The sequence below is a fragment of the Musa acuminata genome, chromosome BXJ1-4 (assembly GCF_036884655.1).
Source record: "Musa acuminata AAA Group cultivar baxijiao chromosome BXJ1-4, Cavendish_Baxijiao_AAA, whole genome shotgun sequence".
Classification (NCBI taxonomy): Eukaryota; Viridiplantae; Streptophyta; class Magnoliopsida; order Zingiberales; family Musaceae; genus Musa; species Musa acuminata.
In genome coordinates this window covers 20,895,091-20,922,303 of record NC_088330.1, presented here as the reverse complement: position 1 = coordinate 20,922,303, position 27,213 = coordinate 20,895,091, and the positions used below count along the sequence as shown (strand labels likewise).

Sequence of the window (27,213 nt, the reverse complement as noted above, 5' to 3'; positions counted from 1 at the left end):
AAAGAAAAAGATTGAAGGCTTTAATGGTTGTTGTTGGCATTGCACTCCATGAAATTATATGGCTTCGGTGGGAGGGAAGTGGTATGTCCAACTTTATTCAATCCCATCTCATTAAATACATTATATATATATATATATATATAAACAAGAAAATCAAGCAAATTAAAAAAGGTAGATTAATTATTTATCTTTTTTTTTTCCTTTTCGACAATCAAAATAATAGGAAGGAGAGGTAGAAAAATATATATCATGCAGACCACATCTGCTGCCATATCAGTTCGGCGTGATGGACGGTCCAGCTTGCAAGATTTCGGCCTCTCCTCGCGTCCCTCCGTATGCTGAGCGGCGCAGAGGGAAACCCGCGCCAAAGCTGTGTTCCCCTTGCTCGCGTCTCTGCCATTGATAGCATTCCCCCCGAACGAGACCACCTATTCTTGACGCAGAGGATAGGATTTAGCAGATGTTCTGGGTGGTGGATAAGTAATAAGAAGGCGAGGGACTCGGTTCTTCGCAGCAGAAGAGAAGGAAGAGCAGAGGATTCCAAGCAGCGATCCCGACTGGTCACTCTGCCTTCTAATCTTCCTGCAGCAGAGATCAAATGGAGGAGCTCGGTGGCGGCGGCAATGGCTCACCTCCGAGGTTTGTCCGTCTTTGCTTCTCGAGACTTTCTTCTTGTCCTACTGAAAAATCCCTTCTTGCTTTCGTTCGCAGGGTGTCCGCAGGGAAACCCCCGAGGCATGGAGGAACGGTGCATTCCGCCCGCGACAGGCACTCGGCCATGTCGGTTCCCGCCTTCGCCTCTGCTCAAGGTGGTGTGGAACCTCAGGTTTGCCGTCTTTTGATCGTGTCCATGCTAATGTTCTGCATCTGATCCGTAGATCTGCGGTGCCTCGACCTGGAGAAGGAGGCCGTCGAGGTCCTCGCGGAATGCTCGCCCCGGGGTGTCCTCGACGACGGTCTGAGGTGTTTGGACTCGGAAACGACCTCCAAGGCCAGCACTTCCTACACGGAGACCCAAATGATTCGAAGCAGCTTCGCGCTGTGGCACGGCTTCTTTCGGCTGTGGAAGCACAAGTCCATGAGGCGCCTCTCGAGCTTCCCCCCCATCGGGTTCCGGAAGCGGTCGAGGAGGAGGAGGAGCAACAGGGACTCTCGTGTCCCCATGCCGGACTCCACCTCGGCTGCCGATAACGAGTCCTCCTCCTTTAAGCCCACTTGGAGGAACTTCACCATTTCGGAGCTTGAAAAGGCCACCAACAATTTCAACTCTGGTGAGTTTTGGCATCCGTCGAGCGCTTCTTCTCTACCATCAACAACTCTTGTGCTGTTCGATGCTCTGTTCCAGCTCCTTGATCCAGCCAAGTTACTTGTTGTGAACCAAATCCATCAAATCTAGCAATCATTTGCAGGGTTTTTGTTGTTGAAGAAGCTATAGACATCAAATTTAGCTGCCACTCTTCTTGTTGCAGAGAACATGATAGGGAAGGGTGGCTCTGCCGAGATCTACAGAGGATGTCTGGAAAATGGCCAGCTTGTAGCAGTCAAAAAGATCACCAGAGGAACAACAGAAGAAAAAACTCACAATTTCCTCTCCGAGATGGGAGTTCTTGTCCATGTAGACCACCCAAACACTGCCAGATTGATCGGAGTCGGAGTCGAAGGAGGCATGCACCTTGTTCTTGTCCTCTCACCTCATGGAAGCTTAGCAAACCTTCTTCACGGTAGCATCGGTAGACACTGCACTGACTTATTCTCACCCTCATCGAGATTCTTATGGCTCAGCTGTGACAGATTCGAAAGACAAACTTGCGTGGGGAATACGATACAAGGTCGCCGTAGGGACAGCCAACGGACTCGAGTACCTCCACGAGAGGTGCCACAAGCGCATCATTCATCGAGATATCAAGGCTGCGAATATACTGCTCACCGAGGACTTCGAGCCACAGGTATCATCAGAATCAGCATCACTTATAGTCGTCCTACCGCATCAAATTGACGATGGATGCTCTTGCAATCCAGATATGTGATTTCGGCCTCGCGAAGTGGCTGCCTGACGAAGTGACGCATCACACATTGCCAAGCTTCGAAGGCACATTTGGGTGTGTATAGCTTCAACTCTCAGTTCATGCATGATTCATGATTCACGCTTCTCATGCTTTGCTCTAATGTGTCGTCCATCTTCTCGATCGGGCAGATACCTTGCTCCCGAATACTGCATGCACGGCGTGGTCGATGAGAAGACCGATGTGTTTGCTTTCGGAATCCTGCTGCTTGAGCTCATCAGCGGACGCAGGGCAGTGAACTCTTCGCAGCAAAGCTTGCTGATGTGGGTACGTACATACGTCCATGACACTGACCTCAATCGCTCTCTTCTTCTTGAGCTTCTTCCCTTTCTCTTATGATGCCTCAGGCGAAGCCATTGCTCGAGCAGAACCGCATCAGGGACCTCGTCGATCCGTCTCTCGGTGACTCTTACGACTCCAAGCAGATGGATCGAGCAGCAAAGACGGCGTACATATGCATTCAGCACTCATCAGTTCTGCGACCTCGCATGAGTGAGGCATGCCTACTAACGCCTTCACTCCCCTAAAACAGGCAGAGGATGATTGAGTCAAGTTCTTTGCTGGGTTCAGGTTCTAAAGCTATTGAGTGGAGGAGACGAAGGCCGAGCTGAGAACGGAAGAGCGCTTCACAGGTCGTTCTTGAGGAGGACATACTCCGAGGAGATCTTCGATGCAGAAGAGTATAATGCGACGAGATACCTGAGCGACATTACTCGGCACAAGCAGATTGCTTTCGATTTCTAGGGGGAGGAGGACACCTGCCCCTGTGCAGGGCCTGAGGCCATGTTCATCCATGTCGATTGCATGCTGGGCTTGAGCAACTGTGTATATATAAGAGCACTTATCGAAGGTTAAAAGTAGGATGGCAAAGAGATCAGCGTTTTATGATTGTTGTTGTACTTTTACGAATCACCTCAAACACTTCGTCTCCGATGAGAATGAGCATTCAAAGACATGTCAACTGGTTTAGTCGGTAAAGATATCAATTCGTAAATAATAAGATCGTGAGATCGAATTTTCGATCTTTGCGACATACTTTTATAAGAAAAAAAAGTCTAAATAAATATAATTATCTAAACAAGCGTTTGTAAAAACTAATTTTTTTTTATAGATAATTAAAGGATGTTTGAGGTAATTTAGTAAAAGGGAAAATAATAGCTCCTACGGCAAAAGTCCTGCCGCGACCGAAGACGATCAAATCCTTTTGCGGCTGAGGGAGGGAGCGAGTCGTAGGTCTCCTCTTCCCCGATCCACTGAGTTGGACGACAGCATGCTTATCCGAAGGATCACCTGCGCCCGCGCGCTTCCTCTCTCCATCCCTATGGCCACTTCCCCTCTCTTCTCCCACCTCAAACCCCCCTCCCCTTCCTCCCCGCTTCCTCCCCGCGTCCTCTCCTCTTCCCGTTCTTTCCCTTTCTCGTCTCTCGCCTCCGCCTCTCCCAGCAAGCCCTCCTCTAAGAGGGCCAACCCGCCGATCGCAGCTCTCGTCGAGGTTGGCGGCGTCAAGATCGCCAAAGATGGTACGTTTTCTTTTCTCTTTCCATTCTTGAGTAGCGTCCCCTTTCGCATGACGTATTTAGGTTTCGTTTTCTTCGGTGGATGGGCCAGATGTGGTGCGGGAGAGCGATCCCACGAACAACGTGCCCGACAATATATTTTCCAAGATTGGCTTGCAGCTGCACCGGAGGGATAACCATCCAATTGGGATTTTGAAGAATGCCATTTATGATTACTTCGATACCAGTTACTCCTCCAAGTTCGTCAAGTTTGACGACCTTTGTCCCATTGTTTCAGTCCAGCAGGTAATTCTTCGACATATTATTTCTTTTTTGTTTCTTTTCGGGAACTTTAGTGTTGTGGCGTCTGCAAATGTTAAGCTCAATGCTGTATTTAAGTACATGGTGATGAAAAGTTCGTGTTTTGTGCCATATATTGGGTTTTGGTTTTGATAACAAGCATCTCTTAGATATAAGGGTTCAGTTTCTTACATCTTTTTCTGTCTCCTAATATTTGGCAAGTAGATTCCTTACTTGTCATCTATCTGTTCCGCGTCATGTTTGATTCTAATATTTGTCCTGATCTCCACAGTCCTGTAGTCACTCTTATCTTCCACTAATATGAATGGGTAATTAGGATAGCATCTGCTGATGGAGCTTCATAATCAAACCACACCATGGACCATCAAACCTTAGTCTTGGCTCACATCTATACTTACTAGTAAGCATAAATTTTTTTGATTCTTCCTACTGTAAACACAATTTTACAACATTAAGAGTTGCCACCAGACAGACCATTCCTTTAAGCTTGGATAATCAAGTTGGCAGACACCAATATAGTGGATTTCAATTATGTTTTCAGAATGCTGGAAAGGATTCACATGCTTTACTGTGTGCTTTGAAGTTTACAAGGCACCACAGTTTTTCTTGAAGCTTGATGAAACCATATTGCCAAGAATCCAAGTTTGGAGCTTATTTATCAGAACATAGTTGGAACTCTTTATGCACTTGAAAGACCAAATGGTAGTTTCTTGTTGGTTAATACAGCCATCAAAATAGCATCAAACTGTCACAGGATATTGTATCAATCAAAGAACATTATTTTAAACAGCTTCACAGCGCATGGTTAACATGTTATCACTTGTGCATGGTCATGTTAACACTTGTGCATGGTCAAAACCCAATTCACTGACTATGCTTTTATTATAAACTTTCAATTGATAATTCCATATTTGTACGAAAACTTTGCACAAGGAAGTTGGCTCTTGTTGTGATAATTTAGGTTTCATCCTCTTGTGGCTTCTTTTAGGCATCTTGTTAGAACCTATTATATATTTTTTTCATACGATATTTTACTTTTACCTTCTACTGAGCCTATAGTCTTTAGCTCTTGTAAAACTATTTCTGCATGCCGAAAATTTAGTTCATATTCATCCAATGTTATCATGAACATCACCAAAACTATTTCTGCATGCTGAAAATTTATTCATATTCATCCAATGTTATCATGGATGTCACCAAGGTAGTGCCTATGTCATTTAGCTCGGCAGTTTTTTATTTTCAGATCACTCAACAGCCCAAATGTCTTCATGAGGCTTAGGAAGCTATATGCGTGACATATCACTTTTTATTGAGAACTTTTAGATTGTTAGAAGTGGTTGCACTTAATCTTTATATGCATATTCCAACTCATATTATCCCTTCCGATAGTTTTTCCAGGCACTCTCCTGTGTGCCTGACACCTAAGCCTTTCAAGAGGTCATCTTTTGGCTTTTTGACAACTTTTTATGTGACACATGTACTTGGAAGTTTGTCAAATTGAATTGTGTGCAGTTGAATGAGTAAGAAAAGAAGGCTGTTCTAAATGTTATAGAAGGAATTCATTTTAATTTTGTTGTGACATTTTGTGATGAACAGCAGCTCGATATTCTTTAAGAGGCGAAAAGAGAAGAAGCAAAAACAAGTACATTAATTGAATCACAAAGAAGAGGGAGCAATGGGAGAAGGAAAAATGAGAGAACTTATCCCTTGTGGACTATTCTTCCCCTCCACAGGTTCAATTTGATTGGATCAAGTAGAGGCAGGGTTCCTATCATCTTCACCTTGTCGTGAAATAGAGAAAAAGAGGATTGTGCAGTCATGGTATGATGTGAGAGATAATAGCATCACACTTCTTTTTATTCTTCTTTCCTTCATCCATAGTGATCATTGTTCTCGTACACTAAAAAACACTAGGTTGGTCAATTCCCCTTCGAAAGGCTGAAAGCCCATACATTTTATTACTAAAATTCATCATACATAGTACAATGTTGTCTTTGACAGCATTGAAGGTGTTGTAGAAGTTGTCAGGGTTGGCAATTGATACTCGGACATGTAGGAAAGTCCAACTAATTATTCTCATGGCTCATTATGCTTCCTTTAATGGAGAAGCCCCATAATATGAAGGATGTGGCTGATGTTCAGACTGTTGCTGTGGTGGATAAAACCATGGCTTTATTTTATAGATCTTATAGACATTAAGGATGATGCCAATTGTTGGCTGTCATGGTACATCAATCCCACTTTGGGAACAATTATTTCAAGACTGATGTCTTTGACAAGCTTTTCTTTAATATGAGGACAAAATGCTACTTAAGCATATTAATTAAACTAATTTCATTATGCATAAAATAAAAAGATATTCAAGCATGAGCCTCCAGGTTTACAATCCTCTCATATGTATAGGGTTGTTGGAGAAAAGTTAGTCTCATTGCCCTGTTAATACTTACTAAAAGAGGCATTCAGACTCTCAAAATACAGGTCCTTATTGTAAAATAGATTCTTTAACCTGTATTATAGTCATATTAAGATTTTAGGACATGAATTTGACTCAAAACATGACATTTTTACCCATGAAATTAGTTACTTTGTATAGTGACGAAAATCAGTCAGAAAATAACAGTAAAATTCGGAAAAACACCCCTTTTATTGCTAGAATCTGATGAGGAGATTCAGTTAACCCATTTGTTTTCTAACTTGATTAGGAGAGTTTTGAGGAAGAAAAAGGGTTTCTCCACTCTAGTCCAACCAGAATTGTACGGTCCACTCTCTTGCAAAGCTGGATATTTGTCCTTTCAGTATCTAAAACAAAGTAGGAGGTTCTTAGGCTGAGGGATTGCTGTACCAGGTTCTGAATATACTTCACATCAGGCTTGATTGCACTCCTTTATGCTAAAACATGGTGGATCAACTTATTAAAAAACTGTATTGATTTGTCCTGAGCTGAACCAACCTTTATTTGAGCTCTCTTAATCATCAAGAAGGCTATTCTATAGCTATGTCTGGCCTGGCTATGCCTTGGGCTGATGGGAGGGGGTCAATGAGTCTGCCACATTGTAAAATTCATTTATATGCTTAATATTCTGTCAACTGCAAACAAGAAGCTTGATTTTTATATTGTTTACATCATATTGGAACAGTTCCAATCTTTGTAATAGATGTGCTATCTACCATGAGACCTTAGAGCTTACTGTTTTTTTGATTAAATTGCTATTCTCTTTCCCTTTTGTTGTTTGTTTCTTTAAAACTTTCTGTTCAAATTCTTGGAATATATTCCTTTTGTAATTCACAGAGTTTCGTGCATCATATGCTCATGGTTGACTGTAAATCTGCTTGTTGCAGAATTTTGATGAGGTGTTGGTTCCTGCTGATCATGTAAGCAGGAGTTATAATGATACATACTATGTTAATGCAGACACTGTTTTAAGGTGTCATACAAGTGCTCATCAGGCAGAGCTATTGAGGGATGGACACAGCTATTTTCTTGTAACAGGGGATGTCTATCGTCGAGATTCCATTGATTCAACTCACTATCCTGTGTTTCATCAGGTTTTTGCCTGTCAGTTTAAAAGCATAGAGTTTAAGTGGATATTTGCAAATTCTTATCTTTAAATACCCAGCATGCAGATGGAAGGGGTTCGTGTCTTCTCTCCAGATGAATGGGAAGGTAGTGGTGCTGATGCACCATCTTATGCAGCCATGGACCTAAAGAAGTGTCTTGAGGGGTTGGCAAGGCATCTTTTTGGTATTTTGGAAGCGATAGCATTTCTCTTTTTTATTTCTAAATGGAAGATGCTAGTTACCGCCATACAATGCTAATACCAATTTTGGAGCCTATAATCTGGTGTCCAATGTCTAATGTACATAAATGTGCAGGTGCTGTGGAAATGCGGTGGGTTGATACTTATTTTCCCTTCACCAACCCATCATTTGAGTTAGAGATTTATTTTCAGGTCTGCTGCTTGTTCCAAAACCTTCTTGATGGATCCTGCCCTTATCTTCTTTTTTTTTGTATTTTCTTATTAAAGCTATAACATACTGTTAATTGGATCATTAAATATGCTTTAGATATTTAAAAATCTGATCTCATTAATTTTTGGACAGGATTCCTTAAATTATTTACATATTTGTATTTGTGTTTCTGATCATGTGCACAGGAAAGATGGATGGAAGTGTTGGGATGTGGAGTGACTGAACAGGAGATTCTTAGTAGAAACGGTAGAAAGGATTGTGTTGCATGGGCCTTCGGGCTTGGATTAGAAAGACTTGCAATGGTTCTCTTCGATATACCAGATATTCGGCTTTTCTGGTCCACTAATCAGCGATTTACTTCACAAGTATGTCTTATTCTGGCTTTGCTGCTGATAGAACTGATGCTAATTTTTTTGTAGAACTATCTGCCTTGATTTGGACTATATTGTTATCTTAGCTCCATATTCGTTAAAGATGACAACAAAAGATATATTTCTCCAATTATTAAATGAGATACATCAATGGATCTTTCAATTAAGATTTAGAGGTTATCTGATACTGAAAATCCTTCTTTCGCTATAATCAATACAAACTGAAGTCCTAATAATGTTGAATCCATTATCATTGATTTCTTCTGTTGATGATGTATGAAATATGAATGTTTATCATTGCAAATATATTCTCAGCATCTTATATGTTTACGTTTAATATTATTCATTGATATAAGATTCTGGTACAAGTGCTCGTATCTAGAACTTATTGCTCTAGCTACTCTTCACTATCAACCATCATACCAAAATGAGAGATGAAGAGAGTTAAGGCTTTGAATTAAACACTTTCGGTCCCTTTCATTGTTGTGCAAGTGATAAATAGCTGAACTGGATGAACTCTATGTATTCCTGCGACCACATACAGTATATGCAAGTTGCATATGTGGCCGACCACATATTTATGCTGCATATAGCCAGTGCGGTGTGAATTAGTGTGGATTTATTGCCAAACCATATGAGTGGCCTTCTAAACCACATATTAAAACCTTGATCATCATGTTCTTTTGTTTTTCTAAGTAACTGAATGACTTTTTTTTAATTACATGATGCTCGCTTTTGGTCACCATTTTGGAATAAACTTCCATATTATCGAAAACAATCTACCTCACAAATTAAAATACTACTTACTTGAGTGCACCTGTCTCGATGATCAATGTATAAATATCTGCTAAATTGGCTTCTATCTTTAGTTAAATTTTAAGCTTTATGATCTTTATTTATAAATTCTAACCTCCTTTGAACAGTTCTCAGAGGGCAAGCTTGGTGTCAAGTTCAAACCTTTTTCAAAGGTACTGCTTGAACTTAATAGCTCAATTAACTCTTTCTAATCAGCTGATGGAACAAACATATAGACAAATTTTTGGTAATGTTATTCATCCCAGGTCATTGAACATACATCTAAAGGCATTTCTACCGTTTTTGAAAAATATCATTGGAGAATTGTGATTCTGGACTAAACCACCTTCACATGTGAAAGATGAAAAACAAAAGAAATTGAGAATAAAAAATTGCTTTATTAAATAAATACTTGGGGTCATAAAGGAGACATTTCATCGTTTAGAAATGTGCTGTTATCGAAGCTCATTAAATCTTGGTGTTCTTTTTCCAACTCCATGGTGATATTTTTTGCAGTTTCCTCCCTGCTATAAGGATATCAGTTTTTGGATCACTGACTCCTTTACGGAGAACAATTTATGTGAAGTCGTTAGAGGAATTGCTGGGGATCTTGCAGAGGAGGTGTGGCTCTTGGTGACATTCATTGGAAAAGATTATTGTCGTTGACTTTATATTTTCTTTTCTTTTTCTCCTAATTTTTATATTTCATAAGCTGCATTTCTATATGCATATTTGTTTCTTTGGAGATTCTTATGCCTACAAAGCTTTGCCATTGAGCTAAATAATGTGGCTGCAGGTGAAGTTGATCGACAATTTCACTAATAAAAAGGGCATGACCAGCCATTGTTATAGAATAGCATTCAGATCGATGGAACGCTCACTTACAGATGACGAGATAAACCAGTTGCAGGTTTCAAGAGAGTTTTGAAGTAGTCTTTCTTTTGGAATTCAAACTTATTGATGTCAACTGATATATCCACTCTATTTTCTTGCAGTGGAATGTTAGAGAAGCAGTGCAGAACAAGTTACATGTCACACTAAGATAAGAGCCAAGTCTAATAGCCCAATGTTCTTATTTTATATGAAGTTGCATGATCGAGTTGAATTTTGATATTATTAAGCTCATTACAAAGTATTTTTCATTCAATAATGCTTGTAAGGACTGTGTTTAAATGTAATACCCCCTATTATTTTTTAGTGACAATGATGTTAAGACAATTTGCATGATTGTGATAATGATTTCTATTTGAAGTAGAGACATGGTATAAAGATTAAGACTGATTTATAATGATTTGATGAACATTATTATTAACTTCATCTTAGTTCTAGAGTCATTAGTTTATGCTCAACGATGTTATCTCATCAATTGATATCAGAATCGATTGGACATGATAAAAGACTTAGAGAAAGGATTATTGGTGGTGTAAAAAAGTTCATAACATTCTAATTTAGTCTCACGTCTAAAATAGACAAAGGCTGAGATTGATAAGTTTATTATTATTAATTTTAATTTTAATATTTTGAACAAACTCAACAAAATTAATAAACATAATATAATTTATATAATTAGTAAATTAATAAACTCAACGAAATTAATAAATCAATAGTTCAAGCTTAACGGGATAAGATGGAGATTGGTATCAGAACTGAGCATGATGAAATGTTGAAATGTTTGAGTAAGAAAAAACTACTTATGGGCAAAATTAAAAAGTACATTACTGGCATCAGAGAAATTATTAATTAATTCGAAAATGAACAATCACCAAAATCAAATTTTGGTTTAATAAATATACTATTGTTAATTTTAACTTAAGTATTTTTATCTAATAATTCAAATTCAACAAAATTAGTTTGGTTGGTTATCCCATCGGATCACCACGACTAAAATAAGTCTGCATTTTGGGTGTAATTTGGATGTAGACTCATTAACTTGGCAGAAATAGTGTCAGCAATAAGAATGGATTTAGTAGAGCCAATGGGCATATATATCTTGAGATTAATAAAAAGTTAGGAAATTATAACAGTTACATCCATACATATGTATCAGATTAATGTCCAAATTCAGTTTAACTTGCATGATGCAGAAACAAATACAAGGATACTACAAATTTTCCTCAACATTCTACTCATCTAAAACACAATTCAAAACAAGGTATGTAATACCATACCGTACCGATGTTTCAATATTGACTCGATACAATACGATATCGTGTATTGCTCGATACACCAAGGTATACCGGACGATACACCAGGACGTACCGAATGATTTTAAATATTTCTTCCTCTGTAACAATGCTACAGTATAAAACTATAACACCGTAATACATTCCGTCCGATAACGAACGATCTATGTACCGGTATACTGTCGGATCGATACATATCACCCATACCGGACGATATTATTCGAAATTACATACCATGGTTCAAAATTCAAATAAAGGGATAATTGCCCACCAGCTAGCTCCTAAAACACAGTTCAAATTACACGCACACATTATTTACATGGCACTGACTGGATACAGCATGCATTAAGAATGCAGTGATTTATTCATAAACCATATTTCTCCATGATCCACGGTTCCTTGGAGTTGGTAGTAAACTAAAGCGGTAGGGAATGTGACCATCCTCTTGCTATGTTGCTTAGTCTTTCTGTACGACACAAGAACATCTCAAGATATGCCTGATCTGAAGCAGAATGACGCTTCTCCGGAGCAATCTCGACTTGTTACCAGGCACTTGAATCCAAAATTGCATAGGCAACAAAGAAAAGATGGGAAGAGTGATCATCCTGGGGGCTAATTGGAGAAATGTAATTAATGCTCAGAAAAAGTATCATCAATCTGGCTTATTTTTACCTCGAGATTGGGTTTTCAATGAAAAAGGCAATATGATCAACATACAGTATTCAACTCGAGGCCAATAGGTTTATTTAGAGCAAACTGGACTCCAGGCCTTGTACAACAACAGTGGGAATATATTTTTGCCTCCATTGCAGAAAATGAGGAACCATCATACATGATATTATGAAACATAGTAAAGAATTTGATTGAAACAGGCAGACACACCATAAAACTTAGCTGTCTCGTGTTGCTGCATTGGACTGCAATTATCTGAGGAATAGAGAATACAGAATATTTTTGTTTGGTTAAAATATATCACCTACAATTTGAAGGCATTTCAAATAATCTTTAAATATGCTCATTTTCAATAGTAACCATGCTCTAGTTTTAAAACTAGCATGAATCCTAATGAAGGGCTATATATAATTAGGAAAACTAACCATTTCATGTGTATTTCTTCACAATTTCACGGATCAAGTTCTCAGGGGCTGCAAAACGAAAAAAAAAAAGAAAACAAGCAAGGCAAACCAAATTATTTAAGGACTCCTACAAACATATAAAGTTTGTCAAGTTATGATAATAAAGTTTACCTGCCAGATTTGTGAACAGTTCAAATTGTCCCATTGCTTGCCTTATGAACATCTCAAGTCCGCTAACAACAGTGGCTCCAGATTCTTCTGCTTCCCTCAAAAGTCTAGTCACTTTGGGGGTGTAGACGGCATCAAAAACCACAGCATAAGCCCCAAGAGCTTGCTGTAAATTTAGGAACACATTTAATCATGGACCATGAATTGGATCCATCAGAATTTCGTATTTATAGTCACATTCTAGCAGCTAAAAATTGTAGAGTAACTTTCAAGTTTAATATGTTCAGTGTTCTATTTCGTCATATTACAAAAGATAGACAAGAGATATTGTTTCCAGCCTTCCAGATGCATCAAACTTGAAGGTGCTACATATCCCTTTAGAATATCTATATGAAGGTTTTATGTGATGGGAAGACAGAAAGAGATCAGATCCAGCTATATTAAAATGAACAAGGTCATTTCAAATAACAGAATATTTAAGATGATGATTTAATTGACACATGCTGATTATATATCTAAGGTCACAGACTTCATTGGAGGCCATCTCCCTGAATGATATACTGAAGGGCACACATAATTTATTGCAAAAATTTGGAAGAAATGGTTGAACTGTTGAAAATCCTAGTAGCCAACTTGAGAAGAAAATATTACAAACCTTCTTGAGGGGGGTCTCATCAACATTTGGCTGCATTCCGATCGATGTTGTGTTTGCAAGAATCATTCCATCTTCTGGATGGAACTTTTCCAATTCAGAAAGTGTCAATGCATGACCCCCGATCAAGTTTGCAAGCTCTCTAGCTCGTTCTGACAATCATACAAGTTTAAATAATTCATGTGCACGCAACCACAGAAATTCATTTTATAAAAGAGATTTACTGCTGATTCAAGTCAGAATTAAACAAATTATAACCAACATCGTAAAAATAACCAGAAGGATGTACAAATATATGGTAACTGTGAACTATAGAATTAAAATTCTTTATGATCAGAAGGATTACAGCAGAACCATATTAGTGGATTTTATACATATGCTTTTGACAGATTCACTTCATAGAAAAAAATAATGATTAAAGATTTCAATGTCAGAATGCAAATTTGCACTTGAAAATGATGGGAACTATAAAAAATATATTCCCAATTTCACAAGGAAAATCTCTTATTAAGGTATCCAAACTTAATCAACCAGATCTAATCAGCTATTTCGAAAGGCAAAAATATATATACAGAAAATAATTTTTTAGTAGAGATGATGCCATTGAATCAAACAGGCATGGACCTACATAAGTCATATATTGTAAGCATAATAAAGAGGATAATAGTGAGAGCATAAGGATATTATATATGTGGATGTTATGCTGCTTCTTTTCTCAGTCAATATGCACTGCTCTGTTCTTTTAATACTATCCAATACAGAACCTAAAAAGTGGTAAGAGGACAATAATTAATTGTGCTTTAGAAAACAATTACCATATGTCCTATTTGCAATCACAACCTTTGCTCCTTTCTCCTTTGCTCCATAAGCAAGAGCCTTACCAGCACCACCAGCACCTATGACAACAAAAACCTTACCAGCAAGGGGAGAAACAGTCTCGTCCTTTCCCACCCCCTTTGAACCTGCCAAATAACATACTTGGGAACTTGATATGCTGTTACCACTGAATGTAATCTACCTTTGCCATTTTTTACATTCATAAAACAGAGATATATGAGACTGGTGAGTATGCCATACACCTCTTATTCCATCCTCGATTGCAGATATTGCACCAACATAGTCAGTGTTGTAACCAATTAATTTCCCATCAGTTGGCCATTTAACAATTGTATTTACAGCACCTATAGACTGGTAAAGAAATGCAGAAACAAAAATAAAATAAAATGACATAAATCATAACCAACTCATGATATGTAGCTATTTAAATTCTTGAAAAAGATGCAAAGACGTTCAAACTGGGAATGCCATCACTCACCTTTGCAATTGGATCAACCTCATCACAACATCTAACTGCAGCTTCTTTGTGGGGAATTGTACAACTGCACCACAAGAAGTAGAGTTGATATTGAAGACATGATTGGATATGTTCATCAAGCATAACAGTTCATTGTCCAAAAAAGAACATTCTTCATTAAGTGGAAAATTTGTCAACTACAGGCAATTCAAAAGTATATCCAAAACTGATTCTGGCCATACTAAACTTAGAGCCTTGCATCTTTTGATGATATTGGATATCCTTTTATTCTTGACAAAGACTATTGGCTAGTTGTGTTTGCTTGGAATCAATATTCTCTTTGCCAGACAACACTCAGATATTGATGTTGAATCTCAGATTTTGATGATGAAATCGATTGATGAAGTTAAGATCTAATATGCGTTTGAGTGATGCAGGACTAACCTCGATCAAGGAAAGACAATTCGATTAAAGCAGGAAGAATCAGACGTTGGGCCGAAGTGGAACATGTTAGAAGATTAGACATCGGGCCGGAGGAAAGGTCAACGTGCCGGAAGGACTTTGTGCCATGAGTTCGGGCATCGGACCGAAGGATCGAATATTGCGCCAAGGAGATCGGAAGTTGCAGGAGTCAACATGCCGAATGGGCAATACGTCGAAGGAGAGGACGATGCGCCGAAAGATCAAACGAAGCGCCAGATAAACCAATGACATACCGGACAACATAGGATTCATGCTTGTAATCGTGTGTCTAGATCGAGTTAATTTAGGTCTAATTGAGTCGGTTTTGGGGTGAAACAATGTCAACTCAATTAGGGGCCCATTAGGCCTAAGTTGGGACTGCTTTGGGCCAAGTGGAAGGCTCATTCAGTGACCCAAGGTTAGGTAGAACCACCTATGAGCTAAAAAAGTCAAGAGCATACTTTTCCAAGTTGTCAGGCGATGGTACCGTCTAGTGTCAGTGTGTCAGGCGGTCGTACCACCAGACTGGGCGGTGGTACCGCCAGACACAATCTCCCAAACTATGTCAGGCAATGGTACTGCTCAGTGGCAGTGCTACGGGCGATGGTACCGCCCAGCACAGGCGATGGTATAGTTAGGACCCGGGAAACCCAGGATAAGACCTTTTTTTGCTCTATTTTTGAAGTCATTTAGGGTCTATAAATATCCCATTTATTTCTGCTTGGTAGAGCACGAAATTGAGTAGAAAAGGGGAAAAGAATACTTGAGAAAAATTAAAAACTCTCTTAGGATTTAGAGTCTCTTCCTCCTAGAGTTTGAAGTTTTCTAAGGGATGAGTGAGATCTAAAAGAGAGGTGTAAAGGTTCTCTCCTAAGCCTGTGAAAAGGAGAAAGAACTGTAAGGGTAGTTGATCTTCGCCCATTGAAAGAAGATCAGTAGTGGAAGTCGGTGGCCTCAAGTGAAGAGGAATCGGGAGTGGACGTAAGTCACAACGACCGAACCATTATAAATCTGGTTTGCATTTACTTTATGCTTTTCATTTACATTGCAAACTGATTTCTTACTCTCACTATGCTTTCGTACGTTTTTAAGTTAAACATCTTTCTGATATGATTTCATCGAACGAAATTTTTAAATCTACGTGATTTTACGACCCCCTCCTCTCTTAGTGTCGATTTCGGTCCTAACAATTGATAGTAAGACTTGAAGCACATAATTAAATAATCAGGTAAGAGAATTTATATCCAATCAACAGTTCCGCATCCTTAATAACTCAAGAGAAATCAGTATACAGGCAATTGATCAAAGAGATGGTGGATAATCCATCAAGTATTATTATCTGTTCCTTTTACGTGACCTGACCACACAGCAACTGAAAAAAGGACAAAGATAGCCCAGTATATGAAGTTCACATGTTGTGGCATCTGGAAAGGGTTAAATATTTATGCAGCCTTTAGTCTTTTTCTGTATTTGAATCCATAACATAAAGTTCACTATAGAGCCAACCTTAAGCACTGGGCATAGTCCACCCTCTACTTCAACTTTTCACCTAGGAGGTTGGAAGTAGAACACCAATTGCAACAGACCATATATTTGATTCACTTATCATACTGATGAAGATAAGATAAAAGATGTTAGTTGGATTAATATTAAGTTTATTCATTTACCAAATTTATAGGTGTTTCCCATTCTCTTCTAGTATCTTGATGATATATGTCTATCTCAACAGGTTTTCTTTTACTTGTTAGGGTGGTTGGTATTTTTTGAGGTAATCATACTTGTATTTTACCAATGCCCTCCTAAATGGACTGATCATCATATTCTTTGAATATTGTAATGCACGTAACTGATACAAAATTAAAATCAAAATATATTAGGAAGTGTGAAAGGTGGCATGAGAAATTAAATATCATGTATTCTTTCTTATCTATTTAAACATATTGCATACATAACCAAGTGTTTCTCTGTGATGCAACAATATTTTGTCAAGAATTCCTCAACAGTCTAAATTGAAACCAAGTTCTTGTGAAGGAAATTCTTGAGCAGGAGAAGACCTGCAATAGTGCCTAGAAATCTATAGATATGGAGCCACATGAAATGGATATAATTGTTACTTCTAACATAAAAATACATGCATAAAGAAAAACAAAACTTTCCATGTTGGAAGGTTGCATGAACAGATGTCATTTCAACTTCCAAGAGTTGTTGACATCCCTATCAATGTCAGCCGTATATTAGCACAGGGTAGTAATTCCCAAGCCAACACGAGGGCAGCTGCATTATCCAAAAGTAAAAGACAAGGAAATTGAGAAGAAAACTAAAATTCTTCCCTACTTCTCTGGCCTCAACTCCAATAAGAAGTGGTGGCACTGATGCAACATGGTAACTTTTTGTATCATCGAAGCCCTAACCCAAAGCCAAAAAAAATATTGTGATCAGTTTTATGATTCCATGGACCAATCTAGTCAAGTTTGTGATGAGAAGGCTGGTTTGACAATTGGTCACATATCACGGCGCACAAAATCCTGGTTTTGGGTCTCAGCATGAGATTTGAACAGAATACTGAAAATTTAAGTCCTTGTGAATGGCATTTTGCAGGAAAACCAAATGGAAAAAGAACTTAAGAGTCACATATCCATGACTATTTGGATATAAACCTTTAATAGCAATGACATGCAATGTTTTCTGGGCCTTAAATTGTAATTCAATTGCAATTAGGCATTCCAATGCCTGTCAAGCAAAGTTTCAGATGTTTGTGTTGGCAATCAGAATGTTCATGCTACACCATGCCGTGCTAGTCAGGTGCAACCTGCCAGTGTATCACTTATAGAGGAGTGGAGCACATGCTAATAATATTAGAGAATAGTTGTAACACTGACATATATAAAGCTTGAAACAGAAGAATGAAGCACAGTTTTGGTTTAGCATTTTAAGGCTACAACCTGTTAGTGAAGGTAAATTAGATTACAAAGATGGAGACAATCATTACCAATAATATAAAGGCAAACAACTAGGAAGTCAACAAACCTTACCACAAAATTCTTGTAAGTGAAACAATTTCTCTTTTTCTATTTTTTTGATGTTCTGATTTATTAATACATATCAAAATAAAGTAAGAATAATCTATCGAAAGAAATTTACTTGCAAACATTTGAAAAAAAGAGACAGTATCAAAAGTTATATTCTCAGAACCCAGCTGTACCTGAACCCAGCAAAATCTGCTGATGAGTAGGCATTTAGAAAATCAGCAAGGACATCTACCAAAAATGGCACATAAACTGCATTGAGACCAACTGACTTGAATGCAGCATTATGCAAAATAGGGCTCTTACTGTGGCCTACAGGCTTCCCTATAATCCCAAAAACTTTTGTATCTGTTCCAATCTGCCTAATATTGTACACATTCAACAAGTCTGATATCGTTGGTTGTCCTGGAGCTGATTCCTTTCCCGCGCCAAGGGTGGCAAATGTTAGATATCCACCATATTTAGGGCAAAGCAACCTCGAGATTAGGCCTTTCTCCTCCATAACCAATCCTATCATCGGGACCTGCTATTCCTATCCATTAGTCAAAATACAAGACATTCTATTATAAGTAATATACTAGAGCTGTCTTCAAATAATTAACTGGATCATCGACAGGAACTTGCAACATTTATATATAAACAAAATTGTCACAGTAGTGATAGGAGATAAATTTATGCTAAAATATGAGCAACACCCAACAAGCAAAGAAAAAATAATAAAAAAGAATGAATAATGTGGAACACTATATTTTTAAAAAGAGATTCAGAGTTCATTCAGAAATGGAGCAGGGCAATTACAAGCGAGGAGATGCTGTTCTATAAAGGAAAGCAGGAAATCGAGCACATAGAAAGCAACTAATAAGTTACCATAACCACAGCCAGTCAAACAAATCCTCTTTACTTCAGGTTTTCAATCTGAGCCCTTAATAAAAAAATGTACGGTTGATGACATACATTTTTCACCACAAAACCATTCCAACTAGATACTGAAGAATCGTAGAAAGCCAGTTGCCTACATCCATGGTTGATATATTATAACTATATCACAATTAACATGGCCATACAACAAGGCAGAGATATTAAGGTCATAGAGACCTTTGCTACTAACAAAATAAGAACCAAAAGATAAGAAAGAAGGTCATGATAAAAAGTCATAATGAAAAATTAACTAAGATAAATGGGATAAAGCTGGCTGTAACTGAGCCCTAATCTAAGAATCCATTTCTCCAGAATCTTTCCTTATCCTTCATTTCATTAAAATGCTCTTCTTCTTTCAGATTTTCAGCAACACGTGCTTAAATTGAGTCAGCATCGCAGACCTTCTGCTCCAACTTTGCATTTCGGCTGAGCCTGCAGGCAACATCCAACAAAATAGGGCCCCAGCAACTAACTGCCCTCAACTAGCAACATGCCACCAACAGTTGAAAGCATGAATGAAACTGAATGCCCATTTCAGTGCAACCATATTAATCGACCACAAGGTGCAGTGGAACAGCACCTCACAACATAAAAATAGGACACATGCCTCAGTTAACTCCAGTTACAGATTGAAATAATATTCCGGTACTCACTTGGCAATGCACAATTACTTGGAACATGCGTGCAACATCAACAATGTCCACAGCAGTGGTTGCAATCTTTACAATGTCAGCTCCAGCAGCTTGAATTCTTGCTACAAGGCTACTTAACTCCTCATTTGATGGGGTGCTTTGATAGTTATGAGAAGAAATAATAAGCTTAAAGTTCTCTGGCTTCTTTTCAGATATTAGTCTAACAAAATCCTCAGCAACCTGCGAGAAAGAAGTATCATATAATATGTCAAGCCAAGAACAATACCAGTTGAGGATATAGATAATGATAAAAAGAAAACCATGAGCCATATTAAGTTATAACTAAATACAAAATCAATTGAATGTTTTATGACAAAGGAATTCCAAATTAACTCAGGTATTTATACTTCCTAAATAGAAAATTCCTTAGAAGCATGTGATAATTGATGATAACTGCCATATGATTCCAGTTATAGTAGACCTGGGTTTTTTCAGTAGCAGTACAGAATCTTCAGATTAGCAGAAAGAACATCAAAATGGATAAATATCAGTTTTTTTCTTTCACTAAAACCAGTATAGTAGAATGTTTCTTAGTCGTACTACATAGCATTGACCCCAATCAGGGACTAGGTGTGTCTGCTTATTGAGTGTCATAAAATTTTAAAAAACCAACCTTAAGCTCAACATCGACATATTCAGCACCTAATTCCATGGCTAAGCACAGTGCCTGGAATCTCTGTTTATCATTACCTTCATATTCACCTCCTTCCCATTTTGGCCTAAGGAAGATGAAAATGTTAGAATCAAATTCAATAATATGAGCATAATACATAGGAATAAGATCTAGCAAGTTCCCGGAGACATATTTTAAGAAGCTTCAAGCAAAAGCTTGTTAGAGAAGCAATATACAATCTGAAAGGAATTATTCAGACCGGAATGCATACTACCAAATGGAAATCCAAGAGATGCAAGGGTACTGTATTTCTCAGAAAAGATATGCATGAGCATTCTTGATTGACAAAGGCTAACTCTTCTTTTAATGGATATCACATTTCATGCTAAGAGAATAAATGTTTGATAGCATTTGGTTAGTAAAATATGCACTCATGTAAAACTTCACCCAGAGAGAAAAGCTGAGGATCTCATATCAAGCTCCCAAATTTTTGTGTTTCAATACACCTTCATCCATTTTAGACAGAAATTCATAGATGAAGTAGCTACAAGTCATCAATTCAGCATCATCATCTGATGAAGTGGACTAAGAAAATGGGCCAGTGCAGATCATTAATGGTTGCTTAATAAAGACAATTCCCTTCCTGCATTCAAATTCGAACTGAAAAAAACAATATTAGAGTAATTACAATATTATAGAAGATTAATTGAAAAGTTTGTTTCTTTAATGTAGATTTATTGGGCATAGTTATCAAAAAGCAAATCAGCGCAACTCTCTGCTGCTTCTTCCCTAGCAAGCGTCCAAAACCCCTCATTTCCATAATCATTAGCCTTCCAATTCCGTCAAAAGTACAAGAATACAAACAGAATGACAACAAAAGCGAAAGTAAACATCAAAGTAATTAGCGGCCGAAAACGGGCCAGCCAAAATCTCGTCTCCTGGATAATTCAATGAGAATAATGGGGGGAAAAAGAGAGACGAGACCTGTAGGTGACGAGGGCCGGGAGCGGCCGGTCGTCAAGGAGGAGCTGGAGATCGCGGCGGGGATCGAAGTTGGAGAGGTGGTCGAGCCGAATCTCGACGAGGTCGGCGCCGCAGGCCTTGGCGGCGGCCATGTCGGCCACCATCTGCTCCACCGTCTTCGACACCAGCGGTACGCACAGCAGCGTCATTCTCTCTTTCTCTCTCTTTCTCACTTTCCCTCTCTCGATATGGGAAGGACGAATTCGATCTCGCAATGGAGAGCTGGGATGAGGAAAAGGTTGGGCGATCAATCGAGAATTCCTCGACCACGGGATCGAATCGCTGGAGGCAATCAACTAGATCGAACGGTCCACGGCATTGCTGGCGATCAACAGCTGTCGTGTCGGCCGATTAGAAGGCTACAGAAAGCAGTGGCCGATGTCGGTGCACGGCCCCGCAACGCGCACGATCCTGTGCCTCAGCCTAGGTAACCGAAAATAAAAGATCTTCCACTATTGGTCACCACAGCAGTCCCATGTGTGGGGCCCACAATCGATGACCATTGAAATGTTTCTTTTACGTGTTTGGTAAAAGACGCAGAACTCAATCCCATAAGGGACCGTTCACGCGAATCCTGTGCGCATAGGAAAATAATATAAATCCATCCAAAATTATGCACGTGATGTGATACCAAAAAAAGGTGCAAATTTCCTTAAAATAATACAACTAAGCATCATGTAAGAAATTACTGAGACCGGTGGATCATTCATGCATGGTGTAAAGAGCATTCGTTGATGACCTAAATTATTCCAAAACGAAGAATATAAAGCTAGAAACAAATGAACTTAACTATTACTGCTTGATTGGGGAATCTCCGTATCAGCTAATGCATAAACTTCAAAGATCACATCATTATTGCTGGCATATTGCCAACATACAAAGATTAACTTCGTTCTCAGTTAATTTATTCTACTAGATCTACAAGTATGACAGTAATCAACAACACAGCTCCCTATATAACTTGCAGTTCTTGAAGGGAAAACCGAGTTCTTGCATGCATGGGGATGCAAAGGAAGCATAGAGTCAAAAAGAGAGGTAAAACGCTACCTGATCACAGGAAAAAGAAACTCCAAATCTGGTTCTAAGCATCAGAAGCTTCCATTGTATCCATCATCAACATTACTAATCTGCAGATATGATTAGTGATGCACTTCTACCAACTAGGGTTTTCCTCTTCCTGGTCATCAATCTCAATCTCCTAATGGATAAGGTTTTCTTGTTCCAACAATACTGTTAAGAGAGGATAGAAGACAAGAATTACGGAAGAAGCTATTTTACATTAACATATTCTCTCTCTATTTATACATAGGGAGGATTTTCCTTAACAGAGTAGAGACATTTCTTCATACATTTAGGAAAATCTTATCTGCTATCATGCTCCCACAAGATAGTGCTCCTATCAAGGATACCAATCTTAGATCGATGCAATGCAAAAAGTTTACGAGTGAGAGGCTTCGTGAGTGAGTTGGCTAATTGATCAGCCATATGCACATGAGAAACACGAAGTTGACGGCGGACAACTTAATCTCTAGCAATATGTTTCATGCGGGAATGGAATACCGGATTAGCACATAGATAGGTAGCTCCGACATTATCACAATATATTATATAAGTGGAATTGATGTTGAGTTTCTTGAGTGGATTTGTGACCCAATTGAGTTTTGCAGTGGTAGTGGCGATGTCATGGTATATAGCTTCAGTTGTAGATCATGCGACTGTCTTTTGCTTCTTAGAACTTCAACTGATTGAATTAGCGCTAAGGAAGACAATACACCCCGATGTGGATGTTCTATCATCAAAGTTGCTTGCCCAATTAACATCGACAAAGGCATGAAGATGAAGTGGAGAGTGTTTACGAAAAAAGAGACCATGATTGAGGGTCCATTTAAGATATCATAAGATTCGTTTGACCACAGACCAGTGCATAGTAGATGGCCTCTACATAAACTATGATAATTTATTGACTGCAAAGGAGATGCTTGAACGGGTGAGAGCTAAGTACTATAAAGAGCCAACGACTTGTCGGTATTGAGTGGGTTCTATAACAGGACTTCCATCAGATATTTTGAGAGAGCCACTAGTAGAGAGAGGAGTTGTAACCGCATTTGCGTCTGTTAGGACTCTAGCTAGGAGAGTCCTAATTGAGAGGGACATTCATGTAAAATTATTAGGACTTTAGCTAGGAGAGTCCTAATTGAGAGGGACATTCTGTTATGACTCTAGCTAGGAGAGTCCTAATTGAGAGGGACATTCTGTTAGGACTCTAGTTAAGAGAGTCCTAATTGAGAGGGACATTCATGTAGGAGGTTTTTTCTTAGAGAAGAATTAGGAGTTGTAAGAGAATAGGAGTCTTGAGTAGGAGTCCTATTAGGAGTTGGTTAGAAGTAAGAGTCTTAAGTAGGAGTCCTATTAGGAGTTAGGGTTTAGAAGCCCTATAAATAGCCATGTATTCCTCCTCTTTTCTCAAGCAATAGATGAATCTTTTCTGCAGCCTTTGAGCAGCAATTCCAAGGGAGGAACCCCTATAGAGTTCCAAGGAGGCCGATCCCCTAAAGAGATCAACCCCAAGTTTAGAATCTGTAAGGGTTCTAATAGCGTCCTACATGTTTGTCTTTGATAATAAATTTTGAATGTACTTTCTTTGTGATAGAAAGAGACCTGAAGATGTGAATGTAGCTTCTACGCCCAAAAAGTAGTTCAAGGGTCCTAGATCTTTAAGCGAGAATCGATTTGCCAACTGTTTGATGAACACTTAGATTTCTATGGGATTGTTGCCTATGACAATAATGTCATCCACATATACCAGAATATATATTATGTCTCTATGGTGTTGTCGTAGAAATAACGAGGTATCAGATTTAGAGTTGAGAAAGCTAACTAAGGTAAAAAAAGAGCTAAGTTTAGTGTACCAAGCTCTTGGAGCCTGACGAAGTCCATAAATTACTTTTCAAAGTTTGTAAACATGCCTTGGATACTGAGGATGAGTGAAACTAGGAGGTTGTTGTATAAAAACATCTTCAGTTCTTGTAAAAAGATATTATTAACATCCAATTATCGTAATTTCTAGCCCTTAGTGGTGGCTAGACTCATGATAAGTCAGATTATAGTGGGCTTAACAACGGGACTAAACGTCTCAGTGAAATCAACTCCAGATCGTTGATGAAATCCTTTGGTAACGAGGCGTGCCTTATATCAGGCAATAGAGCCATCTGAGTTCCACTTAATTTGAAATGCCCACTTACACTCGATGATATTTTGTATATGATGAAAAGGTACTAGATCCCATGTTGAGTTGTGAAGGAGGACATTATAATCCTCACACATGGTGGTATGCCAATGCAGAGATTTTTGGACTTGAGTGAAGGTGGTGGGTTCAACGATAGTAGATGAGGAATCCATGATAGCATGTAGGTCAAGGACTCGACGTGGTTTGAAAATACCACTTTTAGAGCGTGTGATCATAGGATGGTCGGAGACTATTGTTAGGATCAAGAGCGGCACTAAGAGGGGGGGTGAATTAGTACAGTGGAAAACTTTCGTGATTTCAAAAGACTTGTTTCGATTAAAACTGATTCTGACGAAAATGGTTTCGATTCAATCAGTTTCGAAGAGAATTTGAACTTGAAAGCTTTCGTAAAAGTGCAAGAGAAGATTAAGGAGATTTGCAGTAATATAAATTGCACAAATGAAAAGCATCGATTTTGTAAAGTCTTCGTATGATTAAAGCCGATCTCGGAAGGTATTTACTTGAAAGCGTATATAGGCATAGTAAAAGCACAGTAAGGCAGTTTGCTATAAAAGTAAATTAATCAAAGTAAATACAAACCGAGTTTTAGAGTAGTTCGGTTAATACAATCTACATCCACTTTCGGAATCCTCCTCCGACGAGGTCACCGGCATCCACTAAAGGCCTTCCTTCAATAGGTGAAAACCGAACACCTCTTTACAACACTTTCTCCTTTTCCCAAGTTTAGGAGACAACCCTTACAAGTCTCACTCCTCTTTCTTGGATGGTTACAAGACTAAGAGATGAAGGAGGTGAACTCATCACTTTTACAATATTAAGATTATGCCAATAGGTCTCATGCCCTTTCATGCAGAAAAGGGTGGGGTTTTTATAGGCCCTAATGGCTTCAAAATTAGAGCAAAAAAATGTCATATCCCCGGAATCTAGGGTACTGGCAGTACCACCACCATTACTCGGCGATACTACCACTGTTGATATGACACTAGACGGTACCACCGTCGAACAAGGGCTGTACCACCGTTGGCAGCACTACTGTCGATGGTACCACTGCCTAGTCTGGGTGGTACCACCATCCATATATCCTGGGGCACTGCCTTCCAGGCGGTGACATCGTCGGCCAAGAATTCAAGGGCTGAATTGGGTGCTCAATTCGGCCCAATTCAGCCCTGTTAAGGGCTCAATTGGCCCATAATTAAGTTAGTGGGATTACCTACCAATCCTAACTTAATTTATGCTCTAACTGTGATAATTAAGACACAATTTATAGTGCTTCTTATTTTGATGCGTCAATTGCTCTTCCGGCGAGCTTCTGGCGTACTTCCGGTAAACATCCGATGAACTCTCGACAATGTTCCAGCAGACTCCGAGCAAGCTCTTGAACTTTACGATGATCTTCTTGGCGAGTTCCGATGAGCTTCTATGGTAAGCTCTTGGACTTCTCGGTTGGTTCCGGCAGAACTTCCGACGAACATCCAGACTTCCGTTGAACTCTCGAACTCCCAATGAGATCTCGATCTTGACTCCTGCATAATACTTGCTTTATGTCTTACTGCTATCATAGTTAATCCTGCACACTTTTCTCAACATATAGATTAGATCAAACAAATTATAATTGACTTCATCATCAAAATCCGAGATTCAACAATCTCCCCTTTTTGATGATGACAATCAATTAATGGCAGAGTTAACCTTAACTCCCCCTATCTATATGCCATACTTGAGAAAAGACATTCTTGAAGGCCTTTGAATTCAAGAAACAAACCGATAAGATAAGTTAATTAAACTTGTCAATATGCACATCATGATTCCTATCATGATCTATCTTTCTCAAAATATGATGCCAAGTATTTCTCAAAATGATGTCAAGGCATGACATCCATTTTCAAGTATGATATTTCAAATATGAAAGATGACAAAGATAGCAATTTATCATTCTATGGCAAGATATCAATTACTAAATAGCAAGTTAAGTTCTAGATATTTTATCATAATGAAAGAAATTTATCAAGCAAACATTTCAAGTATATATGATGAAATACATTGCATACATTTATCATCAATTTACCATATTTTGGTATTATTTCTCCCCCTTTGTCATCAACAAAAAGGAGAACAATTCAACAATATAAGTTTAACACTCAAAAGTTCTCATCATTAAATGTTATCAACATTAAAATGATAGATTCCAACAACTTCTCCCCCTTTGTTATCACATTTTGAATGAAGAAGAGGAAAGAAGGTAAGGAGGGAATCCATTAAGAACTAAATTTGTGAAATGATTTGAATCAAGTCAAAAACGTTAAAACATGCTTTCATTTTGACAAAGAGAAGAGATTCATGAAAATGATTGAGATATCCATATGAAATCAAATCCCTACGAAAATTATCACACAAATGCTTTCATTATCACACACGAGAATTCATCTTTCAAGGATTAATATATCCATTAGAATTCCTTCACTTTTCATGAGAAGAATTCATGGGAGAGGAGTATCACATGAAGGAGAAATTCATGAATAAAACTTCATAATGGGAACAACATTGCATCAAATCCATTTCTCATTAAAAATTCATAAGAGTGAAATCCATAAGAGATGCATTTGTCAATTACTTCCATGTATCAAACATCAAGATATGTATAAATACTTCATGCATTTATAAAATATTTCATCATAGCCTATCATCACTACTTGTATGAGATAATATCATTAGTGCTTGTAGCACTCAAAAGTTAAGAATATGATATTGCATCATGTATGATTAAAACTTCTCAATATTCAATAGAGAACATAATCATCAAAGTAAATATGATATTGCATCATTATATGATAACATGCTTATCAT

General features: G+C 38.4%; 3 protein-coding genes across 3 annotated transcripts; 2 read left to right on the top strand and 1 right to left on the bottom strand.

The window, feature by feature from the left end:
* The first annotated feature begins 210 nt into the window (after nt 1-210).
* Nucleotides 211-2,933, top strand: LOC103973451 (receptor-like cytosolic serine/threonine-protein kinase RBK2). The gene is made up of 9 exons (XM_009388016.3): nt 211-639; nt 712-809; nt 879-1,271; nt 1,470-1,721; nt 1,792-1,946; nt 2,020-2,099; nt 2,195-2,330; nt 2,411-2,560; nt 2,634-2,933. Exons 1-9 carry the CDS (start codon nt 599-601, stop codon nt 2,805-2,807), a joined length of 1,479 nt encoding a protein of 492 aa, XP_009386291.2. The 5' UTR covers nt 211-598; the 3' UTR covers nt 2,808-2,933.
* Nucleotides 2,934-3,236: 303 nt separating this feature from the next.
* LOC135650245 (phenylalanine--tRNA ligase, chloroplastic/mitochondrial-like) lies at nt 3,237-10,233 on the top strand. Its single transcript, XM_065169512.1, has 10 exons — nt 3,237-3,583; nt 3,672-3,865; nt 7,220-7,426; nt 7,505-7,622; nt 7,754-7,830; nt 8,035-8,214; nt 9,144-9,188; nt 9,532-9,636; nt 9,812-9,925; nt 10,011-10,233. Exons 1-10 carry the CDS (start codon nt 3,334-3,336, stop codon nt 10,059-10,061), a joined length of 1,341 nt encoding a protein of 446 aa, XP_065025584.1. The 5' UTR covers nt 3,237-3,333; the 3' UTR covers nt 10,062-10,233.
* Nucleotides 10,234-11,801: 1,568 nt separating this feature from the next.
* Nucleotides 11,802-21,397, bottom strand: LOC103973448 (bifunctional 3-dehydroquinate dehydratase/shikimate dehydrogenase, chloroplastic). The gene is made up of 11 exons (XM_009388013.3): nt 21,084-21,397; nt 20,100-20,205; nt 19,448-19,666; nt 18,053-18,399; nt 14,410-14,473; nt 14,174-14,282; nt 13,910-14,056; nt 13,098-13,246; nt 12,446-12,608; nt 12,296-12,343; nt 11,802-12,125 (listed from the first exon to the last, which is right to left on the bottom strand). The coding sequence occupies exons 1-10, from the start codon at nt 21,269-21,271 to the stop codon at nt 12,300-12,302; spliced, it is 1,536 nt and encodes a 511-aa protein (XP_009386288.2). The 5' UTR covers nt 21,272-21,397; the 3' UTR covers nt 11,802-12,125; nt 12,296-12,299.
* Between the last annotated feature and the right edge of the window lie 5,816 nt (nt 21,398-27,213).

Bases quoted from the DNA above. Each gene is read 5' to 3' on its own strand.
- LOC103973451 (XM_009388016.3), top strand. From the start codon at position 599: ATGGAGGAGCTCGGTGGCGGCGGCAATGGCTCACCTCCGAG. The intron at 2,100-2,194 runs GTGTGTATAGCT...TCGATCGGGCAG, and splicing joins AGCTTCGAAGGCACATTTGG to ATACCTTGCTCCCGAATACT. The intron at 2,561-2,633 runs GCATGCCTACTA...TGCTGGGTTCAG, and splicing joins TGCGACCTCGCATGAGTGAG to GTTCTAAAGCTATTGAGTGG.
- LOC135650245 (XM_065169512.1), top strand. From the start codon at position 3,334: ATGCTTATCCGAAGGATCACCTGCGCCCGCGCGCTTCCTCTCTCCATC. The intron at 3,584-3,671 runs GTACGTTTTCTT...TGGATGGGCCAG, and splicing joins CGTCAAGATCGCCAAAGATG to ATGTGGTGCGGGAGAGCGAT. The intron at 9,189-9,531 runs GTACTGCTTGAA...TATTTTTTGCAG, and splicing joins AGTTCAAACCTTTTTCAAAG to TTTCCTCCCTGCTATAAGGA.
- LOC103973448 (XM_009388013.3), bottom strand. From the start codon at position 21,271: ATGACGCTGCTGTGCGTACCGCTGGTGTCGAAGACGGTGGAGCAGATG. The intron at 13,247-13,909 runs GTAATTGTTTTC...TATGATTGTCAG, and splicing joins GATTGCAAATAGGACATATG to AACGAGCTAGAGAGCTTGCA. The intron at 12,609-13,097 runs GTTTGTAATATT...CTAAATTTACAG, and splicing joins ATGAGACCCCCCTCAAGAAG to CAAGCTCTTGGGGCTTATGC.